At 37.2% G+C, this 25,338-nt stretch overlaps 1 protein-coding gene across 1 annotated transcript in view; it reads left to right on the top strand.

Annotated features, from left to right (window-relative positions):
• The window catches only part of TTC29 (tetratricopeptide repeat domain 29), a 357,551-nt gene extending 333,042 nt beyond the window's left edge, over positions 1-24,509 (top strand). Inside the window, exons 12-13 of the mRNA XM_029234687.1 lie at positions 10,174-10,297; positions 24,225-24,509. Coding sequence (XP_029090520.1) covers positions 10,174-10,297; positions 24,225-24,509 — 409 coding nt within the window. The remainder of the gene's footprint in view (positions 1-10,173; positions 10,298-24,224) is intronic.
• Positions 24,510-25,338: the final 829 nt, after the last annotated feature.

Here is a 25,338-nt window from a genome sequence, read left to right as displayed (position 1 = left end):
TCTGAGGTCATAAGGAAATAGTGTCCCAAGACCACCGCAGGATTTCCAATCCAAATCTGCCATTTTGCTGCACTGTTGCTGTATTAGGAGGAGCACTCAGGGGAGTGTAAACCTCAGCATATTCTTTCACCATTTGTGCACGATAACTCAGAAACATATGTTTCAAAAACAAAAATTCTATATACATGTAGGCAACAGCACCCTAGATATCTGATAAGCCTTATTAAATTGAGTCCACTAATTACTAGAAGTATTTTGATATACATTTTGTGGTCATTTTTAGAATACTTCACTTCAAGAGCTTGGTGTTCTTTGACACATGCACACACACACAAATGCACGCACACACACATATATCCCTTTCATCATCCTAAACTGTCCCCAGATTAGCAGTAACATGCAAGAAATGGAGCACAACCAAAATAGAGGAAATTATTGTTGTGGTGACTGAAAAATAAATCAAGCTGCATATGAAGCTTAGCATCACCTCTAAATCTCTCTCTCCTACCCTGTGCAATTGCACAAGTTTCACTAATGGGAGCCTATCTCTATAAACATATTTTATCTCTTTAAAGGAAATGGAAGAGGATAGCCATGTCTAGGATAAGTGTGTGTTTAAGGCCGTCAGCAGAGCATGCATGAAAGGTGAATAAGCTGTAATGCTGGAAGCTTCTAAAATGGTTATAAGAATTTATACTAAGCCTTCAATTGAAAAACATGCCACATTCCCTCAAGACTCAGGACTTGGTAATACAGTTGCCCATTTGGTAAGGCTAGGCTCAGCCCTGGCATTAGGGTTATTGATGAAGGTTTCAATAGTGAGCAGGGTTTTTTATTTTTGCTATTGGTCTGAATTATATTAATTGCACAAGGGTTTAAGTAGCATAACAGAAAAATAAGGATTTACAATGTCTTTTCCCCTCCTACTTGGAATACTGGTGAAAAAAAAAAGTTGGTATTCTAAAATGAGAAAAATTGCCTATGACACAGCTATAAAAGCCAGAATTATGGTCCATAAAACAAAGAGATAGTGAGTTGAGAAATTACCAACTAAATATTATTATTACATAGATAAACAATTTGAGTAAATACAGAGGGAAAAATCCTTATTTTCCTTATGGCATTTTTTTTTTTTGCCTCATTTACTGAAATGCTACAACTCTCCAAATAATCAGAATGACTTTTAAAAAGAATCTAGGGGGAAAATCACAAAACTGAGAGTCATTCAAGACATACTGGTCACAACTAGCCCATCTCTGGGTTTATTCCTTACCAACTGTTAAATTTTCTTGCAAACTCGGGTTAAATTATTTCCTAGAAAATTTTCCACAGTGGAGATCTTTAAATCAATCAGTACAAAGTTTCAAGTGTGAAAATTACCCTTTCTGTTATAGCTGAAAATTAATTTCTTCTTGCTTGAGAGAAACGACATGCCCTAGTAATTTTCATATATTCTTTAAAATGGAGCATCCAGGCTTCGATGTGAAATTTCCTAAAACTGACCCCCCAAAATACATCAAAACATTTCTATTAATTCATGAAATTACAAATAGCTTTTTACATTTTCTCCTGTCACTGATTCCATTTGCCTTATTACTTTCATACATGGCCCACAAACTTGGTGGCACAATCAACAAACCCCTCAGTGGCTGTTTCATCTCTGCTCTATTTGATTTCTTCTCTCTGAGTAAATGATTAAGTTTTCATGCATTGGTTCAACCAAAATCTATGTTCACTCAACCACATCCTTTATTGATTACTTCTACTGCAAACAGTAGGCCAAGTGTGATATACATAATTGGACAGTTGTCAGGGGATGTGGGTGTTAACAGTCCTGTTTTCCCAGTTGGAAACTGGAATCACCTTGATACACAAATATTCTGCACTGTTTCATTCTCATTCTTTGGACCGAGGAGTCCTGTTCCTCAGAATATATGTTTTTAACTCTCTAAGGTCTGGTTGAATGAATTTAATGATTATACCATATAATATGCTGTTCAAGTTGCACCTGTGCACTGCATATAGAAAACTGGAATTAATATTTGTCTAACATTTTAACCTTGTCCTTTAACTTATACAAATAATGTGTAGCTTTTCTGTAAGAAAATATTTGATTCCTCCCCTTCCAAAGAAAGACTGGTTTCTAAATCTATTGCTAACTTTTAAATTTGGAAATCCTTTAAGCAGCATATAATGTTTATATTTCAGATGCTATATTAACAACTTTCCTGGCTACAGCACTGTACATTCACTGAGTGGGGCATATAATTTATAATAGGAAGCCTTTTTCTCTAGCATTATTTGTTAGAACAAGTTCCAGATAATTCTGGATGTTTTGGAGATCTGTTGCTCCTTTGTGAGAAAAACAACTTGACTCACCCAGCGATAGTTATTTATTTATTTATGCTGTTGTGTTTCTTGTTCACTGAACTCGTTTTTTTGTTTGTGTATGTTGTGATTTAACAATCCTCAGCCAGCCAAACCTAATCCAAAATGTTCTTCCATCAAAGATAGATCAGCTTTTATAACACATATATATGGAATCTAAAAAAAACCCAAAATGGTTCCGATGAACCTAGGGGCAGGACAGGAATAAAGACGCAGACGTAGAGAATGGACTTGAGGACATGGGGAGAGGGAAGGGTAAGCTGGGACGAAGTGAGAGTGGCATTGACATATATACACTACCAAAGGCAAAATAGATAGCTAGTGGGATGCAGCTGCATCGGGAGAGGCCACAGCAGTGAGAGGCCCGCGTACCGCAAAAAAAAACAAAAAAACAAAAAAAAAACACGCAAGCAGTATTCACAACTTTGGGAATATAAAATTCCATTCCATTTCTGATATGTAGAGCATTCTTTTACCAATAAGAAAGGATAAAAGAATGCATTGACAGTGTACTTGATACTCAAGTAAACAAAAAGTGTTAGTTCTTTGACTGTGTCCCCTAGAAAATAGACATCAAGGCTTTATGTGCCTGTCTTGCAGAATGTGTGTTTAATTCGTTGCATAGTGGAAGACTTTCAAACAGTAATGCTTAGCTAAATTGACTTTTCTATCAGCTGGTGGCAGATAATACCAAGTAGAGAGCTATGGATATGATAGCTTTTTATTTCACTGAGAGGTAATAGTAATAACTAGCTGTCATTTATTGAATTGTTACTATGTGCCAGGTTATATATATATGTAGTTTTTCATTTCACAATAACTTATGGCCATTTTTAAAATGAGGAAACAAACAAAAAAAAAATGAGGAAACAAGCTGAGAAAGAGTGCAGATGTCATCAAACTTATTCGTCTAAGAGGCCAAACTGGGATTCAAGCTTAGATCTTTCTAATATCCACCATAGCACACATAGTGATTTTAAAGCAATTTAATTTATTTTCACAAACATACCACAGCTTATCTATGAAAATAAATGTTGTTCTCATCAAATCTTGGGAGATTATGCAACGTTATACCTCTAATCCTGCCACTACCTGCTTAAAATCAAACTCTTTTGAAATACTTTCTGAGCTGTCGCATATCCTTTTGAATAGCTCCTATAGCCACACATCACTGATTGAGAGGTGGGCTTGATCTTTGAAAACAGCCAAAAGGATCTAGAGACACGTTTAGAAAACACAGAAAATAATCTCTCTGGGTAATCCCATTTTTAGAACAAAATACATTAAATTACTTGTGAACACTTTATACCGCTACACTATAAAAGGGTTTCCCAGAATGCCATCATTCTCATCATTAGATGACATCACTTGGAGGGAACTGTCTTCCTTTGCATGCCTTGTATGTCTGGACAATTGGAAATATGGATGTGAAGTACAGGGGGAAATCAGGGCTAGAAATATAGATGTGCCAGGCATGTACATATAGGAATTAGAACATACTGTAGCAGTATATGAAATTGCCCACAGAAGCATTTAATGGAGGGGAGAGAAAGGCCTTGGACAGAACCCTGCAAACAGCCAACTTTGGGTAAACAGAGACCTCAGTGTCAGTAAGATACTAAGAAAATGAGAGATATAGGAAAAATGAGAGAATAAGAGACTGGCTGGGAGTGCTAGGCACTAGACAGGGAGAAACATTTGGAGAAAGATGGATGGTTAACAGCAGTGACCCCCAACCCATGCTGAAGGCCTGGGTAAGGGTGGAAGAGGAAGAAAGATGGAATGGAGCAATAGAGCCTGTGACTCTCTAAGCACACTAAACCTTTTATGCAGTTCAAAGATATCTCCCACAATGCATATTACAGTTTTTAAAATTTCTATTGATGCTTTGAGATCCCCATGGTATTCACTAGATCTGGCTCCATATCCTTTTGGCTCCCTTTTAAGACCAAATTTACCCCACAAACACTAGACCTGCTCTTGCGAAGATATTCAGATGAATGTGCTCCAGGTTTCAAAGCACTACAGACAGTTCATAGTATTTATCACAGTTAATCCCGCATATGAATGTATAAATTAATCTCTCCAAACAGTGAAACTGTTTAGTGGCAGGAACCATATTCCCCAGTCATGAGAACATTCTAGGGTGTTTGATAGTCTCTCAAAGATGTTCCCAAAATAAAAAGATGTTCTTTTTTTTTTTTTCTTTTTTTTTTTTGCGGTACACGGGCCTCTCACTGCTGTGGCCTCTCCCGCTGCAGAGCACAGGCTCCGGATGCGCAGGCTCAACGGCCATGGCCCACGGGCCCAGCCGCTCCGCGGCATGTGGAACCCTCCCGGACCGGGGCACGAACCCGTGTCCCCTGCATCGGCAGGCGGACTCCCAACCACTGCGCCACCAGGGAAGCCCTAAAAAGATGTTCTTGATGTTACTGAAATATCCAGGATACAGGAGTTTGCAGTCATGGTCTCCAAATATCCAATGACATGTTCTCCAATGACTTACCTGGAAGCTTAACTTTTGTGTGTACTACATAAGTGTTTCCCTTCTCAAATTTTCGACTGTTTCTTTATTCAGAAATATATGAAGGCCTAATACATGCCAAGCACTCTGCTAGAACCTGTATGTCTTTCTAAGCATTTTGCCACTTGTATAGGTGATTTTAGTGATACCTGAGATTTCACCACTGAGGGACACTTGCAAGGACAAACTACCATTCAGCTTTTATAAACTTTTTTTTTTCATCTTAATGACAGCACTGTTATTTTGTTGTAATTCCTTCCAGTATTTTTCCCCAGTGTTTATTATTTATTAGATATTTGCAAACATATTTAGTAAAATTTGAGTCATGATTTTTAACTGAACATATCTTAAGATTTTTATTTGCAGGTGGATGAATTTCTTCAGAAAAAAATATTTTAGGCCACTAACCGCTGCGTTGTTAGAATCAATTTACATAGCCATTCTTTGACACCTATTTTGATTCCACTTGTTTGCAGACTAATGCAGTGGTGAATATCATTCCCCTTCTATTTAAAACAACATCCATTAGGACAGATTTCCACATGTCTGATCGCAGAGCCCAATGATACAAAAATTTATAATAGCTCCTCAGGTGTGTTAACTGATACTTTCCAATTCATTATTATTATTTATTATTATTATTATTCCCATTTGCTGGTTTACCAGATGCTTCCAGAGATATACAAGAATGCCAATTTCATTACACTGTTGCCAGCACTAGGTATTTCCACTAAATACATTTTAATGTTAGTTTAATAGGCAAAAAGGACCTGCTGCCTGTTTTCACTTCCATTCCTTTGCGGAACAGTCAGGTGGAACATTCCAGTCCCCTGGAGAGGGCAGAAGCATCACATCTCCAAGGAGACCTCCCCCATAGCCTCTGCTCCCCTCCCCAGCTCCTGCAGGAAGCTGCCCCTGGCCTCTCGCCGTTGGAACAGGCTTCCTGTCCGTGAATCAGTCCCAGCGTCACGCATGTGCCTTTGTCACGGCGCGTTTGTTCCACGGTCCGCTTCGTCACAAGGCTGCCTATGCCCTTTCTCTGTCCTTGCCAGAGACCCAGCTCTGGGGATAGAAACTTTTTAAAGGTTTTATCCTTTTAAATAACCATACAATTCACCCCTCTTTTTTTGACATTTAAAGACTAATTTTATTAAGTGCTTAGTATAGATCAAAGACTGTGGACTAATGATATGCAGTTTTTCCTCAGAGCTGCTGTGTTTATTTCCATACAGGTTATAGAATAATAGCACTTAGACAAAATATTTCATTTCAGTCAGTGTTTCACGGCAGTTTGACATTTTTTCCAAGTTAAATATGAGTTCTAATCTTAGATAATTCTTCCTTGGTTATAAGCATAATTTTCCAGCTCATTTTATTTGATTTCGTAAAACAGCCAAACAAATTTAATTTTCCCAATAGTGAAACATATGAAAATGCTAACATATGCACCCCATTCATGGGATTATTTTATGAAAATTCTAAATGTATGAAAATGTTTTTGCATGAACTTATTTATTCCGTATACTGACCATTTCTGGTGTGACAAATCTCAAGTTCTTACCACTAAAAACCAAATATTACCTTTTATCTTACTTCTTAGTGCTTTTCCAACTATTTATTGCATATGGTAATGCTCATTGATTATTGATTATAGATATTCTTGGAAAAAATGATTCTGTGGTGAGTTCTAGTTGCTCAGAGATTTGGGTGAATGTTAACTTTTCCTATTTTAACTGCAACCAGGAAGATGAGGGCCATTTCACAAATAAGTGTGTAAGGTTAGAACTGTTAATATTTTGATGCCCAGCATACAAACAGAACAGTGTTGAATATTTGATTGCTTTATGGCTATACACATATGACATAAACACAAACAAAAAATTAGGTAAGTTAATTTTTGCATAAAATTAAATTGAGTCAGTACAGATAGAAATTTATTAGAACTATAAAGTAATTAGACCAGTTTTAGAGTTGTTCAATCTCATATGTCCTAGTCATATCATGTATACACATATAAATTTAATGTGAATTTTAAACTTCCTAGCAAATTTTAATCAAGAATTTACTAACCAATTAACTAACCTAATCCATTATACTGAACGAGTGGCTTTATTTTCACATTTCACCGAATCTAACTTTTTTTTATTGGACTACACACCCTACATACCCAAGGAAGAAAAATATTCTAACTAAACTGTGACATAATATTTTCCTATTGCTTAGAATTTTGATCTTATACTTAATAAAAGAGCTATTTTAGACTCACACATAGGTATTTTTTACGACTCTTGAGAATTCATGTAAAAAGAAAATATAGACAAAGTAAGTTTATTATACTCCTCAAACATCTTTCCATTCAAAGTCCAATTTTTCTGAATCACTTTTAAACTCAGAATTGACACTATCTTTTTTTCCTCATCCATATTATCTTTTGTGTCATCAAGAACGTTGGTGCTATGTAGCCTTTCTTAAAATAGTGCCCCAGTACCCCCTCCAGTATTTCTTCCAAGTCATGGACACTCAGTCTTCCAATCTTGAAGCCAGTACTTTCTTATCTTCCAGAATTTCAGTGAAAGGTTTTTAGAAAACAACCAGTCCTCATATTTCTCTCTGAAATTATCCTTTAATAGTTGTTGACAGAAAGATCAAGGCATTGCGATTGCAAGTCATAACCAGAAACATGGACAAATCCAGCAACAGCTATGACTTGACTGCTCTCTGTCTGACAGAGATTATAAGATGCCACCTGTTCCAAGGGATCCTGATTTCAGAAATGTTAAAATATGGGAAAGTAGGTGTTTTAGAATCAGTGAAGTATGTATTAGAGTTGCTACATTTTTCTATAGTTGCAATAATTTAAAAATTTGTAGCAAAGCTTCTCCGTATGCCATATTTGACACCATCCTACCTGGAGCTCCTATGAGTAGATCCTTGCCCTATAAACATAAAGAAATGCCCATGCAAGAATCAGCTTAATTGTAAAACAACCTCTTCCTTTCAGAATTTCATCTTGTGATTTATTAAGGGTCGTGGCACAGATGCTTACTGGGAACTGCTGACCTATGAAAGCAAAGAGAGGGAGGTAGTTCTAGGGATTCAGACATGTTCAGGAGTAAGAGTTTTCCCTTTATTATGCTCCATTGAAGAACACAATTACGGGGGTTTTTGTTATTTTAAAATCTCTAAATTCTGGATTTTGTCACTTTAATAAAACAATTTCAAAAGTTCTGACATGATTTAATAGTGGAATTGCATATCATCTTAGATTCACCATTCTTTTTTAGGGATTGACCAAAAACAAAATCCAGACATTCAACAGATACTGAATTTCTTCAGCATGCTTAATTTGGAGCCATTATTTTGAAATCGCTTCTTGCTTTGTCTGTAACGTTTTAATTCTTTGTGGCTCAGAATCAGCAGTCCTTGAATCAGCAGTCAAATGTCCCTTGAGCAGGACTTTGGCTTCAACTACCTCTGCAAAATGCAGTCACAGCTTATGATACCTTGGATGGAGCTGTTTTCAGAAATTACTGTTTGTCTCTTTGGTTGCTCAAGGATTTTTCACCTTGGTTCTTAATCTTGTAGGCCCCCAAGTGTTCTTCACATAGGACATCACTACAACTGGCTCCTAGAAGAAAAGAGCCCGTCTCTTTAGACTGGCTTTCAAATAATTAGCTCCTTTAGAGAAATTTTTAGACTCTTTCCACTTCTTATTTTACTGTTTAGCTCTTACTCATATGAAACTAAGATTTGTGTATCTTTGGGGTAGCATTCAGATCATGAGGAACTAATGAGTATTTGGGACTCAGATTTGTAAAATGAAAGCAAAATTCAAATAATAGAAGTTTCTGAATATAATTCATTGAAGTCTTAAAATGATGTGGCTCTCTTATTTTTTTTGGCCGATGCTCCCCACGTATTATTTATTTGTTTGTTCAATATTCTAGATACAAGTACTTTATTATTTTCTCTTCCAGTTTTATTGAGATGTTATTGACATACAGCACTAATTTTACAGTATAATGATGTACAGTATAATGATCTGACTGACCCCTCTATTCTTTATGAAAGAAAAAACAATAGCCAAACTTGTTTTAGTCATTCTGGGTTATTTGAGCTGTGCTAACAGTCGCCAAAATCTCAGTGACGTATGACAATAAAGTCTTATTTCTTGTTTATGTAAATTCTTGCCATTTGCCAGATTCTTGTGTGAGGAACCAGGCTCCTTCCATCTTCAGGCTTTATCTTTCCTTCCTTGAATCCTGGTTAGGAGATTTCAGAATCCTCTGTTTTCATCATATTTGTTCTGATACCTCCAGAAGGTATTATATGAATCGCGTATGACTCCCCTCAAAGAACTGGTTTCATTTGCAAAGGAATGTGGAAATTTTCAACCTTTTTAGAGGTTTTATTTTTTCAAAAAAAATAACAGCTTTACTGAGATATAATCCATACACCATACATTTCTCCTTTTAAAGTCTACAATTCAGTAGTTCTTAGTATGCTCACAGAGTTGTGCAGCCATCGCCACTATTTAATTTCAGATAATTTTCTTCACTTCAAAAAGAAACCCACACCCATTAGCAGCCACTCCCAAATTCCCCACCCGCACCCCCATGGCCTCTGGTAACTACTAACCTACTTCCTGTTTCTATAGATCTGCCTGTTCTGGACATTTCATGTAGATGGAATCATACAATATGTGGGGTTTTTTGTGTAACTGGCGTCTTTCACTTCACATATCTTCAAGGTTTATCCATGTCGTAGTATGTATCACTACTGCATTCCTTTTTGTGGCTGAATAATGTTCCACTGTACGAATACAGCACATTTTGCTTCCCAGTCAATTGATAGGCATTTGGGTTGTTTCCACTTCTTAGCTATTATTATAGCATTGATATGAACATTCATGTCCAAGTGTTTGTGTTTTCATTTCTCTTGGGTATATACATAGGAGTGGAATTCTTGGGTCATATGGTAACTGTATATTATACTTTTTGAAGAACTGACAAGTTGTTTTTCCAAGCAGCTGCACTATTTTACAATCCTACCAGCAATGCATAAGAGTTTAAAGGCTTAAGTTCTAACTCACTGTATACTCCGTCAAAGACGAGCCACATATTTTTAAAATATACACTTTACATTTCATTATCCTGATAACTGTCTTACACTTTCTAAAGCAAAGACACAAAACAATCTTCTCTTTACTGTGATATTAAATGAGATGACACTCCAGTAGTTCCTTATTTTATTTTTTCTAGCCAAGGACAGATGGCAGAAGCAGTGAAATACTTGAAAAAAATTGTGAAAATTGCAAGAAAAAATTTTCAAAGCCTAGATTTTGTGAGAGCAAGTACAATGCTTGGAGACATCTACAACGAAAAAGTGAGTATAATGTGTTTCTTGCTTATACGGGAGAAATTTGCAGAATTTTAAACTTCTGTTTTTATTTGATCCTCACCTTTGCATAGCATGTTGTACAAAATGGCCCCAGGACTGCAGGACTTAGTCAATGCACAAGGCAGTGACTGGGAAGAGAAATGCCTCTTACTTCTTCCTCTTCCAGGACCTGACCGCCACCTTAGCCCAGTCACCACAATCTGCTAACGCTGATTCCTATCTTCACATCCAAGTCAGAGTCAAGTGATTTGGGATTTGAAGAGCAATTAAAATATGTCAATTCAAAGAAACTTCGTTATAACAGTTGGTTCTTATCTGCTGGCACTAACATTCACCTCTCTTGCTACAAATTCTTGTTTTATTAATCCAGCTCCGATGCCTCCATTAAGTCCCTCAAGTGAAGAATGGACAATCCCAAGAGTAATTCTGAAGGAAATATGGAAATCTAGCAACAGGTTGGCTATGTGAAAGAAAAGGGAAAGAAGAGGAAAAAGTCTAAAAGTATCTCATTCAGGGGCTATTACTCGTGAAACGCATTCATCATAATGGACTTCTGGTTTATTTTCTCCTGACTTTATCTTTTATTACGCAGATTCTCCTTTAGAAGCAGTATGAAAAAGGCTTGTTTCTCCAGTTATAATTGCAGCTTTGATCACGAGTAGGATCTATCATTTTTGAGGGCAGTGACATTCTCACGCTGTGTTGATACACCTTGTCTGAATCTTTTTGAGAGACTGTGTATATAGTAATGAAAAGCACTAACTCTGAGACCATACTGGAGTAAAAGCCCAGTTTTTTCCCTAATAAGATCTGTGACCTGAGACAAGCTACTTACCTTCTAAACACTTCAATTTTCTCACCTCATAAGGCTGCTGTGAATGTTGACTTAATATATGGAAGGCACTTAGAACAGTACTTGGCAGGGGAAGCAAGTGCCATCTATATAAAGCGGTACAGCCATTCTTAATCTCCATATCCTTATGTGATACCACACAATTCCCCTTTTCCCGAGGCTCAGAGGGTTTGAGTAACCTACGCCAGGTCTCCAAGCTTCCAGGCGGCAGTGGTATTCAAACTCATACCCTGAACCACTATAGTCCTTTATTTGCCATATAATTGATTTTGATTATTTCAGAATTATTTAGGCTTTTTTAAAATTTAATTTTATTTGTTTTTTTATACAGCAGATTCTTATTAGTCATCAATTTTATACACATCAGTGTTTACATGTCAATCCCAATCACCCAATTCAGCACACCACCATCCCCAGCCCCCCCAGGCTTTCCCCTCTTGGTGTCCATACGTTTGTTCTCTACATCTGTGTCTCAACTTCTGCCCTGCAAACCAGTTCATCTGTACCATTTTTCTAGGTTCCACATACATGCATTAATATACAATATTTGTTTTTATCTTTCTGACTTACTTCACTCTGTCTGTGGATCCATCTATGTCTCAACAAATGACTCAATTTCATTTCTTTCTATGGCTGAGTAATATTCCATTTTGTATATGTACCACATCTTCTTTATCCATTTGTCTGTTGATGGGCATTTAGGTTGCTTCCATGACCTGGCTATTGTAAATAGTGCTGCAATGAACATTGGGGTGCATGTGTCTTTTTGAATTATGGTTTTCTCTGGGTATATGCCCAGTAGTGGGATTGCTGGGTCATATGGTAATTCTATTTTTAGTTTCTTAAGGAACCTCCATACTGTTCTCCTTAGTGGCTATATCAGTTTACATTCACACCAACAGTACAAGAGGGTTCCCTTTTCTCCACACCCTCTCCAGCATTTGTTGTTTGTAGATTTTCTGATGATGCCTGTTCTAACTGGTGTGAGGTGATACCTCACTGTAGTTTTGATTTGCATTCCGCTAATAATTAGTGATGTTGAGCAGCTTTTCATGTGCTTCTTGGCCATCTGTATGTCTTCTTTGGAGAAATGTCTGTTTAGGTCTTCTGCCCATTTTTGGATTGGGTTGTTTGTTTCTTTAATATTGAGCTGCATGAGCTGTTTATATATTTTAGAGATTAATCCTTTGTCCGTTGATTCATTTGCAAATATTTTCTCCCATTCTGAGGGTTGCCTTTTCGTCTTGTTTATGGTTTCCTCTGCTGTGCAAAAGCTTTGAAGTTTCATTAGGTCCCACTTGTTTATTTTTGTTTTTATTTCCATTACTCTAGCAGGTGGATCAAAAAAGATCTTGCTGTGATTTATGTCAAAGAGTGTTCTTCCTATGTTTTCCTCTAAGAGTTTTATAGAGTCCAGTCTTACATTTAGGTCTCGACTCCATTAAAAGTTTATTTTTGTGTATGGTGTTAGGGAGAGTCCTAATTTCATTCCTTAACATGTAGCTGTCTAGTTTTCCCAGCACCACTTATTGAAGAGACTGTCTTTTCTCCATTGTGTATCCTTGCCTCCTTTGTCATAGATTAGTTGACCATAGGTGCGTGGGTTTATCTCTGGGCTTTCTATCTTGTTCCATTGATCTATGTTTCTATTTTTGTGCCAGTACCATATTGTCTTGATTACTGTAGCTTTGCAGTGTAGTCTGAAGTCAGGGAGTCTGATTCCTCCAGCTCTGTTTTTTTCCCTCAAGACTGCTTTGGATATTCGGGGTCTTTTGTGTCTCCATACATATTTTAAGACTTTTTGTTCTAGTTCTGTAAAAAATGCCATTTTTAATTTGATAGGGATTGCATTGAATCTGTAGATTGCTTTGGGTAGTATAGTCATTTTCACAATATTGATTCTTCCAATCCAAGAATATGGTATATCTCTCCATCTGTTGGTATCATCTTTAATTTCTTTCTCATACTTTTCTGCATACAGGTCTTTTGTCTCCCTAGGTAGGTTTATTCCTAGGTATTTTATACTTTTGGTTGCAATGGTAAATGGGAGTGTTTCCTTAATTTCCCTTTCAGATTTTTCATCATTAGTGTATAGGAATGCAAGAGGTTTCTGTGCATTAATTTTGTATCTTGCAACTTTACCAAATTCATTGATTAGCTCTAGTAGTTTTCTGATGGCATCTTTAGGATTCTCTATGTACAGTAGCATGTCATCTGCAAACAGTGACAGTTTTACTTCTTCTTTTCCAATTTGTATTCCTTTTATTTCTTTTTCTTCTCTGATTGCTGTGGCTAGGACTTCCAAAACTATGTTGAATAACAGTGATGAGAGTGGATATCCTTGTCTTGTTCCTGATCTTAGAGGAAATGCTTTCAGTTTTTCACCATTGAGAATGATGTTTGCTGTGGATTTGTCATATGTGGCCTTTAATAGGTTGAGGTAAGTTCACTCTATGCCTACTTTCTGGAGGGTTTTTTATCATAAATGGGTGTTGAACTTTGTCAAAAGCTTTTTCTGCATCTATTGAGATGATCATATGGTTTCTATTCTTCAATTTGTTAATATGGTGTATCACATTGATTGATTTGCATATATTGAAGCATCTTTGCATCCCTGGGATAAATCCCACCTGATCATGGTGTATGTTCCTTTTAATGAGTTGTTGGGTTCTGTTTGCTAGTATTTTGTTGAGGATTTTTGCATCTATATTCATCAGTGATATTGGTCTGTAATTTTCTTTTTTTGTAGTATCTTTGGTTTTGGTATCAGGGTGATGGTGACCTCCTAGAATGAGTTCGGGAGTGTTCCTTCCTCTGCAATTTTTTGGAAGGTTTTGAGAAGGATGGGTGTTAGCTCTTCTCTAAATGTTTCATAGAATTCACCTGTGAAGCCATCTGGTCCTGGACTTTTGTTTGTTGGAAGAATTTTAATCACAGTTTCAATTTCAGTGCTCGTGATTGGTCTGTTCATATTTTCTATTTCTTCCTGGTTCAGCCTTGGAAGGTCATACCTTTCTAAGAATTTGTCCATTTCTTCCAGTTTGTCCATTTTGTTGGCATAGAGTTGCTTGTAGTAGTCTCTTAGGATGCTCTGTATCTCTGTGGCGTCTGTTGTAACTTCTCCTTTTTCATTTTTAATTTTATTGATTTGAGTCCTCTCCTTCTTTTTCTTGATGTGTCTGGCTAATGGTTTATCAATTTTGTTTATCTTCTTAAAGAACCAGCTTTTAGTTTTATTGATCTTTGCTATTGTTTTCTTTGTTTCTATTTCATTTATTTCTGCTCTGATCTTTATGATTTCTTTCCTTCTGCTAACTTTTGGTTTTGTTTGTTCTTCTTTCTGTAGTTCCTTTAGGTGTAAGGTTAGATTGTTTATTTGAAATTTTTCTTGTTTCTTGAGGTAGGTTTGTATAGCTATAAACTTCCCTCCTAGAACTGCTTTTCCTGCATCCCATAGGTTTTAGATCAACGTATTTTCATTGTCATTTGTCTCTAGGTATTTTTTGATTTCCTCTTTGATTTCTTCAGTGATCTCTTGGTTATTTAGTAACGTATTGTTTAGCCTCCGTGTGTTTGTGTTTTTTTACGTTTTTTTCCCTGTAATTCATTTCTAATCTCATAGCGTTGTGGTCAGAAAATATGCTTGATATGGTTTCAATTTTCTTAAATTTACTGAGGCTTGATTTGTGACCCAAGATGAGATCTATCCTGGAGAATGTTCCATGCGCACTTGAGAAGAAAGTGTAATCTGTTGTTTTTGGATGGAATGTTCTATAAATATCAGTTAAATCTTTCTGGTCTATTGTGTCATTTAAAGCTTCTGTTTCCTTATTTATTTTCATTTTGGATGATCTGTCCATTGGTGTAAGTGAGGTGTTGAAGTCCCCCACTATTATTGTTTCACTGTCGATTTCCTCTTTTATAGCTGTTAGCAGTTGCCTTATGTATTGAGGTGCTCCTATGTTGGGTGCATATATATTTATAATTTTTATATCTTCTTGGATTGATCCCTTGATCATTATGTAGTGTCCTTCCTTGTCTCTTATAACATTCTTTATTTTAAAGTCTATTTTATCTGATATGAGTATTGCTACTCCAGCTTTCTTTTTTTTTTTTTTTTTTTTTAAAGAAGATGTTGGGGGTAGGAGTTTATTAATTTATTTATTTTGCTGTGTTGGGTCTTCGTTTCTATGCGAGGGCTTTCTCTAGTTATGGCAAGCGGGGTCCACTCTTCATCGCGGTGCGTGGGCCTCTCACTATCGTGGCCTCTCTTGTTGTGGGGCACAGGCTCCAGACGCACAGGCTCAGTAGTTGTGGCTCACGGGCCTAGTTGCTCCATGGCACGTGGGATCTTCCCAGACCAGGGCTCGAACCCGTGTCCCCTGCATTAACAGGCAGACTCTCAACCGCTGCGCCACCAGGGAAGCCCTCCAGCTTTATTTTGATTTCCATTTGCATGGAATATCTTGTTCCATCCCCTCACTTTCAGTCTGTATGTGTCCCTAGGTCTGAAATGGGTCTCTTGTAGACAGCATATGTATGGGTCTTGTTTTTGTATCCATTCAGCAAGTCTGTGTCTTTTGCTTGGAGCATTTATTAAATTCACGTTTAAGGTAATTATCGATATGTATGTTCTTATGACCATTTTCTTAATTGTTTTGGGTTTGTTCTTGTAGGTCCTTTTCTTCTCTTGTGTCTCCCACTTAGAGAAGTTCCTTTAGCATTTGTTGTAGAGCTGCTCTGGTGGTGCTGAATTCTCTTAGGTTTTGCTTGTCTGTAAAGCTTTTGATTTCTCCAGCGAATCTGAATGAGATCCTTGCCAGGTAGAGTAATCTTGGTTGTAGGTTCTTCCCTTTCATCACTTTAAGTATATCAGGCCACTCCCTTCTGGCTTGTAGAGTGTCTGCTGAGAAATCAGCTGTTAACTTTATGGGAGTTCCCTCGTATGTTTTTTGTCATTTTTCCCTTGCTGCCTCCAATAATTTTTCTTTGTCTTACTTTTTGCCAATTTGATTACTATGTGTCTCGGCGTGTTTCTCCTTGGGTTTATTCTGTATGGGACTTGCTGCACCTCCTGGACTTGGGTGGCTATTTCCTTTCCCATGTTAGGGAAATTTTCAACTATAATTTCTTCAGCTATATTCTCTGGTCCTTTCTCTGTCTCTTCTCCTTCTGGGACCCCTATAATGTGAATGTTGTTGCGTTTAATGTTGTCCCAGAGGTCTCTTAGGCTGTCTCATTTCTTTTCATTCTTTTTTCTTTATTCTGTTCTGCAGCAGTGAATTCCACCATTCTGTCTTCCAGGTCACTTATCCATTCTTCTGCCTCAGTTATTCTGCTATTGATTCCTTCTAGTGTAGTTTTCATTTCAGTTATTGTATTGTTCATCTCTGTTTGTTTGTTCTTTAATTCTTCTAGGTCTTTGTTAAACATTTCTTGCATCTTCTTGATCTTTGCCTCCATTCTTTTTCCGAGGTCCTGGATCATCTTCACTATCATTATTCTGAATTCTGTTTCTGGAAGTTTGCCTATCTCCACTTCATTTAGTCACTTTTCTGGGGTTTTATCTTGTTCCTTCATCTGGTACATAGCCCTCTGCCTTTTCATCTTGTCTATCTTTCTGTGAATGTGGCTTTTGTTACACAGGCTGCAGGATTGTAGTTCTTCTTGCTTCTGCTGTCTGCCCTCTGGTGGATGAGGCTATCTAAGAGGCTTGTGTAAGTTTCCTGATGGGAATGACTGGTGGTGGGTAGAGCTGACTGTTGCTCTGGTGGGCAAAGCTCAGTAAAACTTTAATCCACTTGACTGTTGATTGGTGGGGCTGGGTTCCCTCCCTGTTGGTTGTTTGGCCTGAGGCAACCCAACACTGGAGGCTACCAGGCTCTTTGGTGGGGCTAATGAAAGCCTCTGGGAGGGCTCATGCCAGGGAGTACTTCCCAGAACTTCTGCTGCCAGTGTCCTTTTCCCCACGGTGAGCCACAGCCACGCCCCGCCTCTGCAGTAGACCCTCCAACACTAGCAGGTAGGTCTGGTTCAGTCTCCCCTGGGGTCACTGCTCCTTCCCCTGGGTCCCAATGCACACACTACTTTGTGCATTCCCTCCAAGAGTGGAGTCTCTGTTTCCCCCAGTCCTGTTGAAGTCCTGCAATCAAATCCCACTAGGCTTCAAAGTCTGATTCTCTAGGAATTCCTCCTCCCGTTGCCAGAACCCCAGGTTGGGAAGCCTGAAGTGGGCCTCAGAACCTTTACTCCAGTGGGTGGACTTCTGTGGTATAAGTGTTCTCCAGTCTGTGAGTCACCCACCCAGTAGTTATGGGATTTGATTTTACTGTGATTGTGCCCCTCCTACCATCTCATTGTTGCTTCTCCTTTGTCTTTGGATGTGAGGTATCTTTTTTGGTGAGTTCCATTGTCTTCCTGTTGATGATTGTCCCTATTTAGGCTTTTTTTTTTAAAGGAAATAAGAGCTTGAAATTAATTTGAATGAATAAAATTACTATCTTCAGTTCCTGCTATGGGAAGCATGCTTTCAAACAGGGCATCTCATCTCTTTTTACACCCCTCTCTCTTGCTCACCCAGGCTCATTGGCCTCCTCCCTCCCCTCCCCTCTCACTCACAATCAGAAACCCCCTTTTGTCTTGACTGTCACTCTCTTTCTTCTCTCTTCCTCCCTCATCCCGCTTGCTCTCTTCTCTCCTGCCCCTGTCTTTCTAGAACCGCTCTCTCCCTCTCGGTTGTCCTGTCCTTCTCCCCTGGTCTCCCCTGATTTGTTGTCCCTCTTTCTTTGTGCCCCCCCCAGTCTTTCACCCCCACATTTTTCTCTCTGCTGGTTGCTCCTTCTGCCACCCCCATCTCTGTGATCTGCCCTCTGCCTCTGGTGACTCCTGTCCTGTTGATTTTGTATTTCCTTTTGTTTGCTTTTCAGAATACAGTGGTTAAAAAAAAGAGAGAGACAAGGCTTGTAAGGCTTACAGTCTAATGGGCAAGCTTATCCTATAGTGGCAGATTTGACATTTCTAGTAAATATATGAGTCCTACCTTTTAAAAGGACTGTTCTTCAAAAGTGAAGTGCAAAAAGCACAAATTGTTTTACCCTACCACCAAACAATATCCAGAACTCAGTTTTTTAGTATAATGTGGACATCAAGTATTAGCCTGTATTTTCCCAATTACAGAAAGCATAAGGAAGATAAAAACAATAAACATTTCTGAGGGGTAATATTTTTATACTTGCATTTTCTTAATTTTTTTTTAACAAGAGTTTGTATCTTAACAATATATATTTTATTCTCTGATTAGTAATTCTTGAAGAAGAGTTTAATATCTAAAGCTAGAGACATGAGTAATATCCAAAGGCTGTGTCAACTACCCAAAGTTAATTTTTTTTACCAGCTTATCCTTATTCTAGTATTCCAAGTATTCATGCTCTCTTCAAATATGCATGCCTTCAAGTATATAAGTTGATTCATATACCTTCATGGTTGCTTACATCTTAATGTAATAAGTAGTCACTGATAAATAGTATAGTATTAAGAACATAATGCTATAATAATTTTATGACATCATAGGCTTCAAGAGAAAGCTTTATTTGATACTAAACTTATTAACATTGCATTCGGTTTTTGTGCATTACTGTGATTCTTTGCGGGTATTTTCTCAAGTCGGAAAATCTACTGATGACTTCTCAGGCTGACTCTGAGTTGTTATATCATTACTATAAGAGTATAATTTGAAAATGTATAGCTGAGTGGATTAGAACTAAGTGATAGTTATCTTTTTCTCCTTGTAATTTTGAGACAAAGTGATAGCCTTGATGACATCCTGAATTTCCTCCTAGTTCTACAAAGCCATTTCCTAGGAAAGCATTGACAAAGAGTTATTTCATGTCTGCTATTCAGTTGCTTATGAATGTTTCCTAATTGTATCAAATACCTTTGTTCCAATTTTACACCCAAACAGTTTCACAAACTATTTGCACCACACACTATCTATTAAGCTTTCCCTTGAAGGAAACTGTAGCAGGACAAAGGAGCTACACCAAGTTTTGCCCACCTGACTTTGAATCTGCACTCAGCTGTTTATTAACTGTGACCTTGGGCGAGTTAATTCTTTGATCCTCAGTTTCCTCATCTTTCAAATGTCAATAACAAGATACCTTGAAGACTGGTTATATGAGGATTAGAAATTTTAAAACATGTACGTGGTACCTAATAGAGTTCCTAGCATATATTGGGTACACAATAGCACTTACCTTCTTATTATCTCAAACTCAGATTTCTCTCCTCCATTGCAGGCTCATTCTCACTGCCTGTTTGACATCTTCACTTAGATCTTTTCAAATGTAACCTGTTAAAAACTGAACTCAACTCATCAGCTTTCCCCTAAATTCTGTTTCTCTCCGTACTTAATGTTCAACCAGGATAGAATACCATTCAGGCATTTCATAGGCAGCCTTCTTTTCTCAATCTGTGAGCTCTTCTTATCTGACCTCATACAGGCCCATGGTTTAAATACCATCCATACACTGATGACTCTCAAATTTATATCTCCAACCCTGATCTCTCCTTGGGACTCCAGACTTGTGAATCCGGCTGCCTCCCTAGCATCTCTCCCTGGATGTCTTCTAATTGACATCTCAAGTTTAATGTGATTCTTCCCTCCTTGACCTACTTCTCCCCAGTCCTCCACATCTTAATAAATGGTACCATTATCCATCAACTCGATTGCTCAAGCCAATAATCTGGATATTCTTGCTTCATCTTTCCCCTCCTGCTCCATATCCAATCCAGAAGCAAACCCTGACCTTCATGCCACCAAAACACATCTCAAATCCACCCACTTCTCCTCTCTATCTCTGCTACTATCACCACATCTGGTTATGACACTATGTTTTCTCACTTATACTATTGCAATAAGCTCTGAACCCATTTTCCCATTTCTCCTCCATCCAATCCAGTCTCCACACAGAAGCCCAAGTAATCCTTTCAAAATGTAAATAAAATCATGTTATTTCTCAGCTTAAAATACTTCCATTGCTGCCCAGTCTTCTGAGAACATAAATATAAATCCTCACCCTGACTTGAAACAATCTATATGAGATGCATTACCTCCCCCACTCCCAGTCTCTGACTTTATTGCCTTCTACTCTCCTTATGCTGTCCACCAGAGCCAAAGGGACTTTTGTGGAGTTCTTCAAACATGCTGAGCTGATTTCTGCCTGAGGACATTTGCTTTAGCTGCAATGCTTTGCGTGGACCACTCCCCAATCTGAACTTCACATTGCTGGCTTCTTGTCATTCAGAGCTCAGCTAAATGCCACAACTTCAGAAAGGTCTTCCTTGACTCAACCCAATCAAAAGTAGCCACCAACTCACTCTTGAATACTACTTTAATTTTCCATGCAGCACTTGTCTTGTAGTTTTCTTGTTTGTGATATTTTTCTTCTTGTTGTTGAATGTGTCTAGAATGGAAGCTTAATGAGAAAAGAGACCAGATCTGCCTGTTTTTTTGTTTCATTCCAATTTCTAGAAGAGAACCTGGCACAGAGTTGGTGAACAAAAATATGCGAGTTCATTGAATCGATCCATAAATTTGTAACCAATTTTATACCAGTTGAGAGTAGTAGTCTCTCACTTTTGAAATTCCAAACTTCTGTTTCATTTTTGTCCAATATTTTGGCATTTTGAAAACTTGCACTGAATCTTTAAAAGCAACTCTGATATTACTGATATTTGTCAGTCTACCTTTTAAGGACCTCTACCAACTGCCCTTATTGTACCTTTTCTGGTTTCATATTATTCATGCAACGTATTCTAATTGTATTCTTAACAGTAATTTCCAAGAAATAATGTTGTTATAAGACCACAATTATCATATAAAACTGTATGTGGAAAAATACAGTTTTCTCTAGTTATTATAGTGTTATTATAATTTAAGTTAACACATCTTAAAAACGTCCTAATTAGTTTACCTTTTACTATATAATCATGGAAGATGGGCCACCCATCGATTGGTTTTTAATTGAAAATATATCATCAATGTAAAGGGGTCTAGTGAGAATATTTTAGGGAAAATAACTAGGTATAGACCCTTCATGAGATCTTTTATTCTCTAATAAGAACAAAGCGTAATCACATAGTTAAAACAATGGTAGCTCTAACACTAACACAGTAAGGAAATTGTGTAAGAAAAGAGTCTTCCTCAGTACTGAGAAAATGCCCATTTATTTTGAGCTTGCTCATTGGACAGAGTGACAATTCAGACACTAAGAAGGATCTGATAAGAATCACAATAATGCATGAAAATTCTATGTTATAGTGTAATAATGCAAGTTTTGTTTCAATGTCTATGATGTCAAGATCTTGTCCTGAAATTGTCCACCTAATGCTTATTAGTGATATTTATAACATTAAATGAAGTTTTCTCTTCCAATAAGATGCACTTATGAAGTGCATAAATTCACTTCTGTATTCCCAAACTCATATTTAAGATTGCCAGGATTCATTACTAGAATCTTCTGAATTTTATAACAGCATAGGGATTCACTGATAACAGGAACTGTGGAAAGTTGGACAGAAGCTTTAGAGAAGAGATTAAATTTCGATAGTAAACTCTTTAAGAATGAAAAATCTGGAAATACAATGCACATTAATGAAACCTTGTTCTAAAAAGGTATGTATAAAAATTCTTGTGTCTGAGAGGAACTAAGGTTGTATTTCTTAAGGGTGCCTTAAACTAGAAAAATCTAGCTTGATACCAGTTTTATGACAGGTATGTGTGTGTCTCAAGATTGAACACTAGGCACAATTTGAGGGAAGAATAGTTACCTAATTATAATGCCTAATTACCTATTATAATAATAGAAGTATTCAGGGGGAAAAGGCATTTGTTAAAAAAGATCTAATAGAAGTTATAGGCAGACGACTACTTCCACTAGCAGCAAGCTCACCTACTTGACCTTGAACTTTGTTCACTGCTGAATCTCTACTGCCTGGCATTGGCCTGGTAAATAGTAGTTATTCATTGGATGAATGAGTTTGTTCCAAAATAATAATATATCAAAATAATTCTGGAAATTCAAATATATGTCCATTTATTTATGGTCCCTAATTCTCCTAATTGAGACTCTCATCTAAAGCAATGAACAGCCTAAAGCTCAGGATTATAGCTAGAACAATAATTAGATATTTATACTTCTCTATTTTTAAAAATAGAAACGTTTGGTCTAGTCATATATTTTCATCTATTTTGTCCCATATCTTTGATATCTAACAGGGCAATCTATAATTTTAACTAGTTTTATTGTCTTCAATATTGATATTATTTCTCAATCATATAATTTATTTCATTGACATACAAATATCTTTGAAATACTTTTATATTTTCTTAATTAAGTGATCTTAGTCTCATATAAATCCTGTTTTATGCTTTGAAATAAGAGAAAGAATTGTTCATCTCAACAAACAAAAATTGTTATTGATGTAATATAGAGGAAGTCTGTTTAAATTAGAAAATTTAATTGGAGTGAGCCATTTGAATGGTTCACCTAAATTGTCCCTGTGGGTATATAGCAGTGTTACATGTGCTGCTCATGTATGTAACATAACTGTCACATAAGCCCTACTCCTCACCTTGCCAGCAGCCTCTTTATTCAATCAGTTTTTCTGCTCTTTGGACTCTATGATTGTACAGAGATGTGTGGTTGTTGAGTATGCATTTTACCTGTACTGGCATATGGTATAAAGCTGTTTCTATGGTGTTTTTTCATTTCCAGTTCCGTCATAATACATTGTGAGAAAAATGACTTAAAGCTCATAGTAAAACATTTCTCTTCAAGAGTGTGCATACATGTTTTTGTACATATGAGAGAGAGAAAGAAAGGAGAGGGGAGGAAAGGGAAGAGGATGGACTCCCCAGGGTTATAAATCAGAGAAGAAAGGAAGTTTTTCTTCCCTAGAGTCTTTACAAGTATAGCTTAATCCTAAAAATAATATCCCTTTTTGAGGAAGTGTTTTTAAAGGAAGATTTTTAGAAGACTTGGGGAGGTGGCAGAAGATAGTCTTTTCTCTGAGGCTCAATTTCATTATTTGTAAAATAAGAATAATATTTCCTCATAAAGTGACCTATGAAGGCTAATGACATAATACATATGAAGTATTTACCACTGTCCCTGACACTTCATAAGAGTTAGGTAAATGTTATTTATTTGTAGACAATAGCTTTTAGAAGGAGAGATGAGAATGAGACAGAAGAAAGAAAGAAAGAAAGAAGAAAGAGAAAGGAAGAGAGAGGGAGAGAGAGAAGGGAGGGAGGGAGGGAGGAAGGAAGGAAGGAAGAAAGGAAGGAAGGAAGGAAAGAAGGAAGGAAAGAAAGAAGGAAGGAAGGGAAGGGGAGGAAACCTTGAGTTTTTGCAAGTTAAAATGTTGCAAGGAACTTGGAGAAGATATAAACATTTAAACGATCTTTTGAGTTATGCTAGTGCTATTGTCAAGATATGTTATTTCGAAATCTTGTCTTCCACATTCTTAGTCAAGAATGACATGTGCACATGGGAAAATACAAGTAATAACGGAAGAGCAGGAATATACATCCATTTTCACTCACCACTGATTAAATGGGTTGGCTAGAATGATCTCTTGCTGTGACCAAAAACTGGTTAAAAAGATTTCATTTGGTAAATCCAATGCAACAAGTAAGAAAATTCCATCCAAATCAAAGTGAATCAGTTCACTCTTTCCCAAACTTCTTTTTTCTTCCTTATATTAGGAAGCAGAATGCTAATATTTGACCATTTTTAATCCAAAAAAAAATTAAGTTTCATACAGTTCAACCTGGTAGATACACCTTTCTTGGTGAATGAACTTCAAGATATTGCATGGTTAGTAATCACAGCTTTTAAAAGGAAACTTATTCTAATAGAGGCCCTGCTTGCCATCTCTTTCTTCTTGAAGATGAACTGCTAAAACTGCTGAAGGATCAGTGTGGCACATGCCAAGGTGGGCAGACATGTGGAATGGTAAATTAAAGTTAAGAAAAAATTATTTCTCTTACATTTTTAGGGATACTACAACAAAGCTTCTGAATACTTTCAGCAAGCTTTTGACACAACAGCAGAGTTAACGAACATACCTCTGACGGATGAGACAAAAGTTCATTATGGAATAGCAAAAGCTCATCAGATGATGCTGACCATTAATAGTTACCTAGAATCTGCAGATCTCACCAGCCTTGACTACCTGCTGTCATGGAAGGAGAACAGAAGTGACATTGCACCTGATCCGACTATTGGTAAGGTCTTGGCTTCTGAAAACAATTTAGATCTTTGTACCATTCTTATTGGCTAAGTCATTTTCTTTGCAAAGGTTTATTCGACCACTGGCAATTTTATTTTTATTTATTCATTACTATGTTAATGTTGGATGCATTTTTGTGCTGTATCGTACCTTCAGTGTTTAAGGGAGGTGTACAATAGTGATAGATTTATTCAACTTGATAAATTACCATTTTTTCAGTTATCTTAAATATTCAACAGTAGGTACTGATCAGTTGTAAGGAATTTGAAATAGGTTTATGTTTTAAAAAATGTCCAGTGTTGTACCTTATGGACAAGAGCAAGTGTTCATAGATGCTAGTTAGTATTATACTCTTACTTTTCTGATGATAGTAAGTTTTCCTATTTTTTCTCAATTCAGGTGTGAATGTTAATTGAGAAAATATTTGATAGTAATTTCTCTTAATTCTACTTTTTTTTTCCTACATACTTTTCTTGTGATAATTAGTCAAAATAGTCAATTAAAAACAAATAACTAGGGCTTCCCTGGTGGCGCAGTGGTTGAGAGTCCGCCTGCCGATGCAGGGGACACGGGTTCGTGCCCCGGTCCGGGAGGATCCCACATGCCGTGGAGCAGCTGGGCCCGTGAGCCATGGCCACTGAGCCTGCGCGTCCGGAGCCTGTGCTCCGCAACGGGAGAGGCCACAACAGTGAGAGGCCCGTGTACCGCAAAAAAACCCAAAAAACAAATAACTAGAGGGGGGATGTAAGGGTCAGTTTTATGTATCAACTTGACTGGGCTCTAGTCCCAAGTTAAGAATTTCATTCATTTTTTATGGCTGAGTAGTATTCCACTGTGTGTGTGTGTGTGTGTGTGTGTGTGTGTGTGTGTGTGTGTGTGT

Source organism: Monodon monoceros, unplaced genomic scaffold, assembly GCF_005190385.1.
Source record: "Monodon monoceros isolate NGI ecotype Baffin Bay Population unplaced genomic scaffold, NGI_Narwhal_1 Super_Scaffold_20, whole genome shotgun sequence".
In the NCBI taxonomy this organism is placed as follows: Eukaryota; Metazoa; Chordata; class Mammalia; order Artiodactyla; family Monodontidae; genus Monodon; species Monodon monoceros.
The sequence above is the reverse complement of the archived record's forward strand: the minus strand, read 5'-3'. Positions and strand labels throughout refer to the sequence as shown.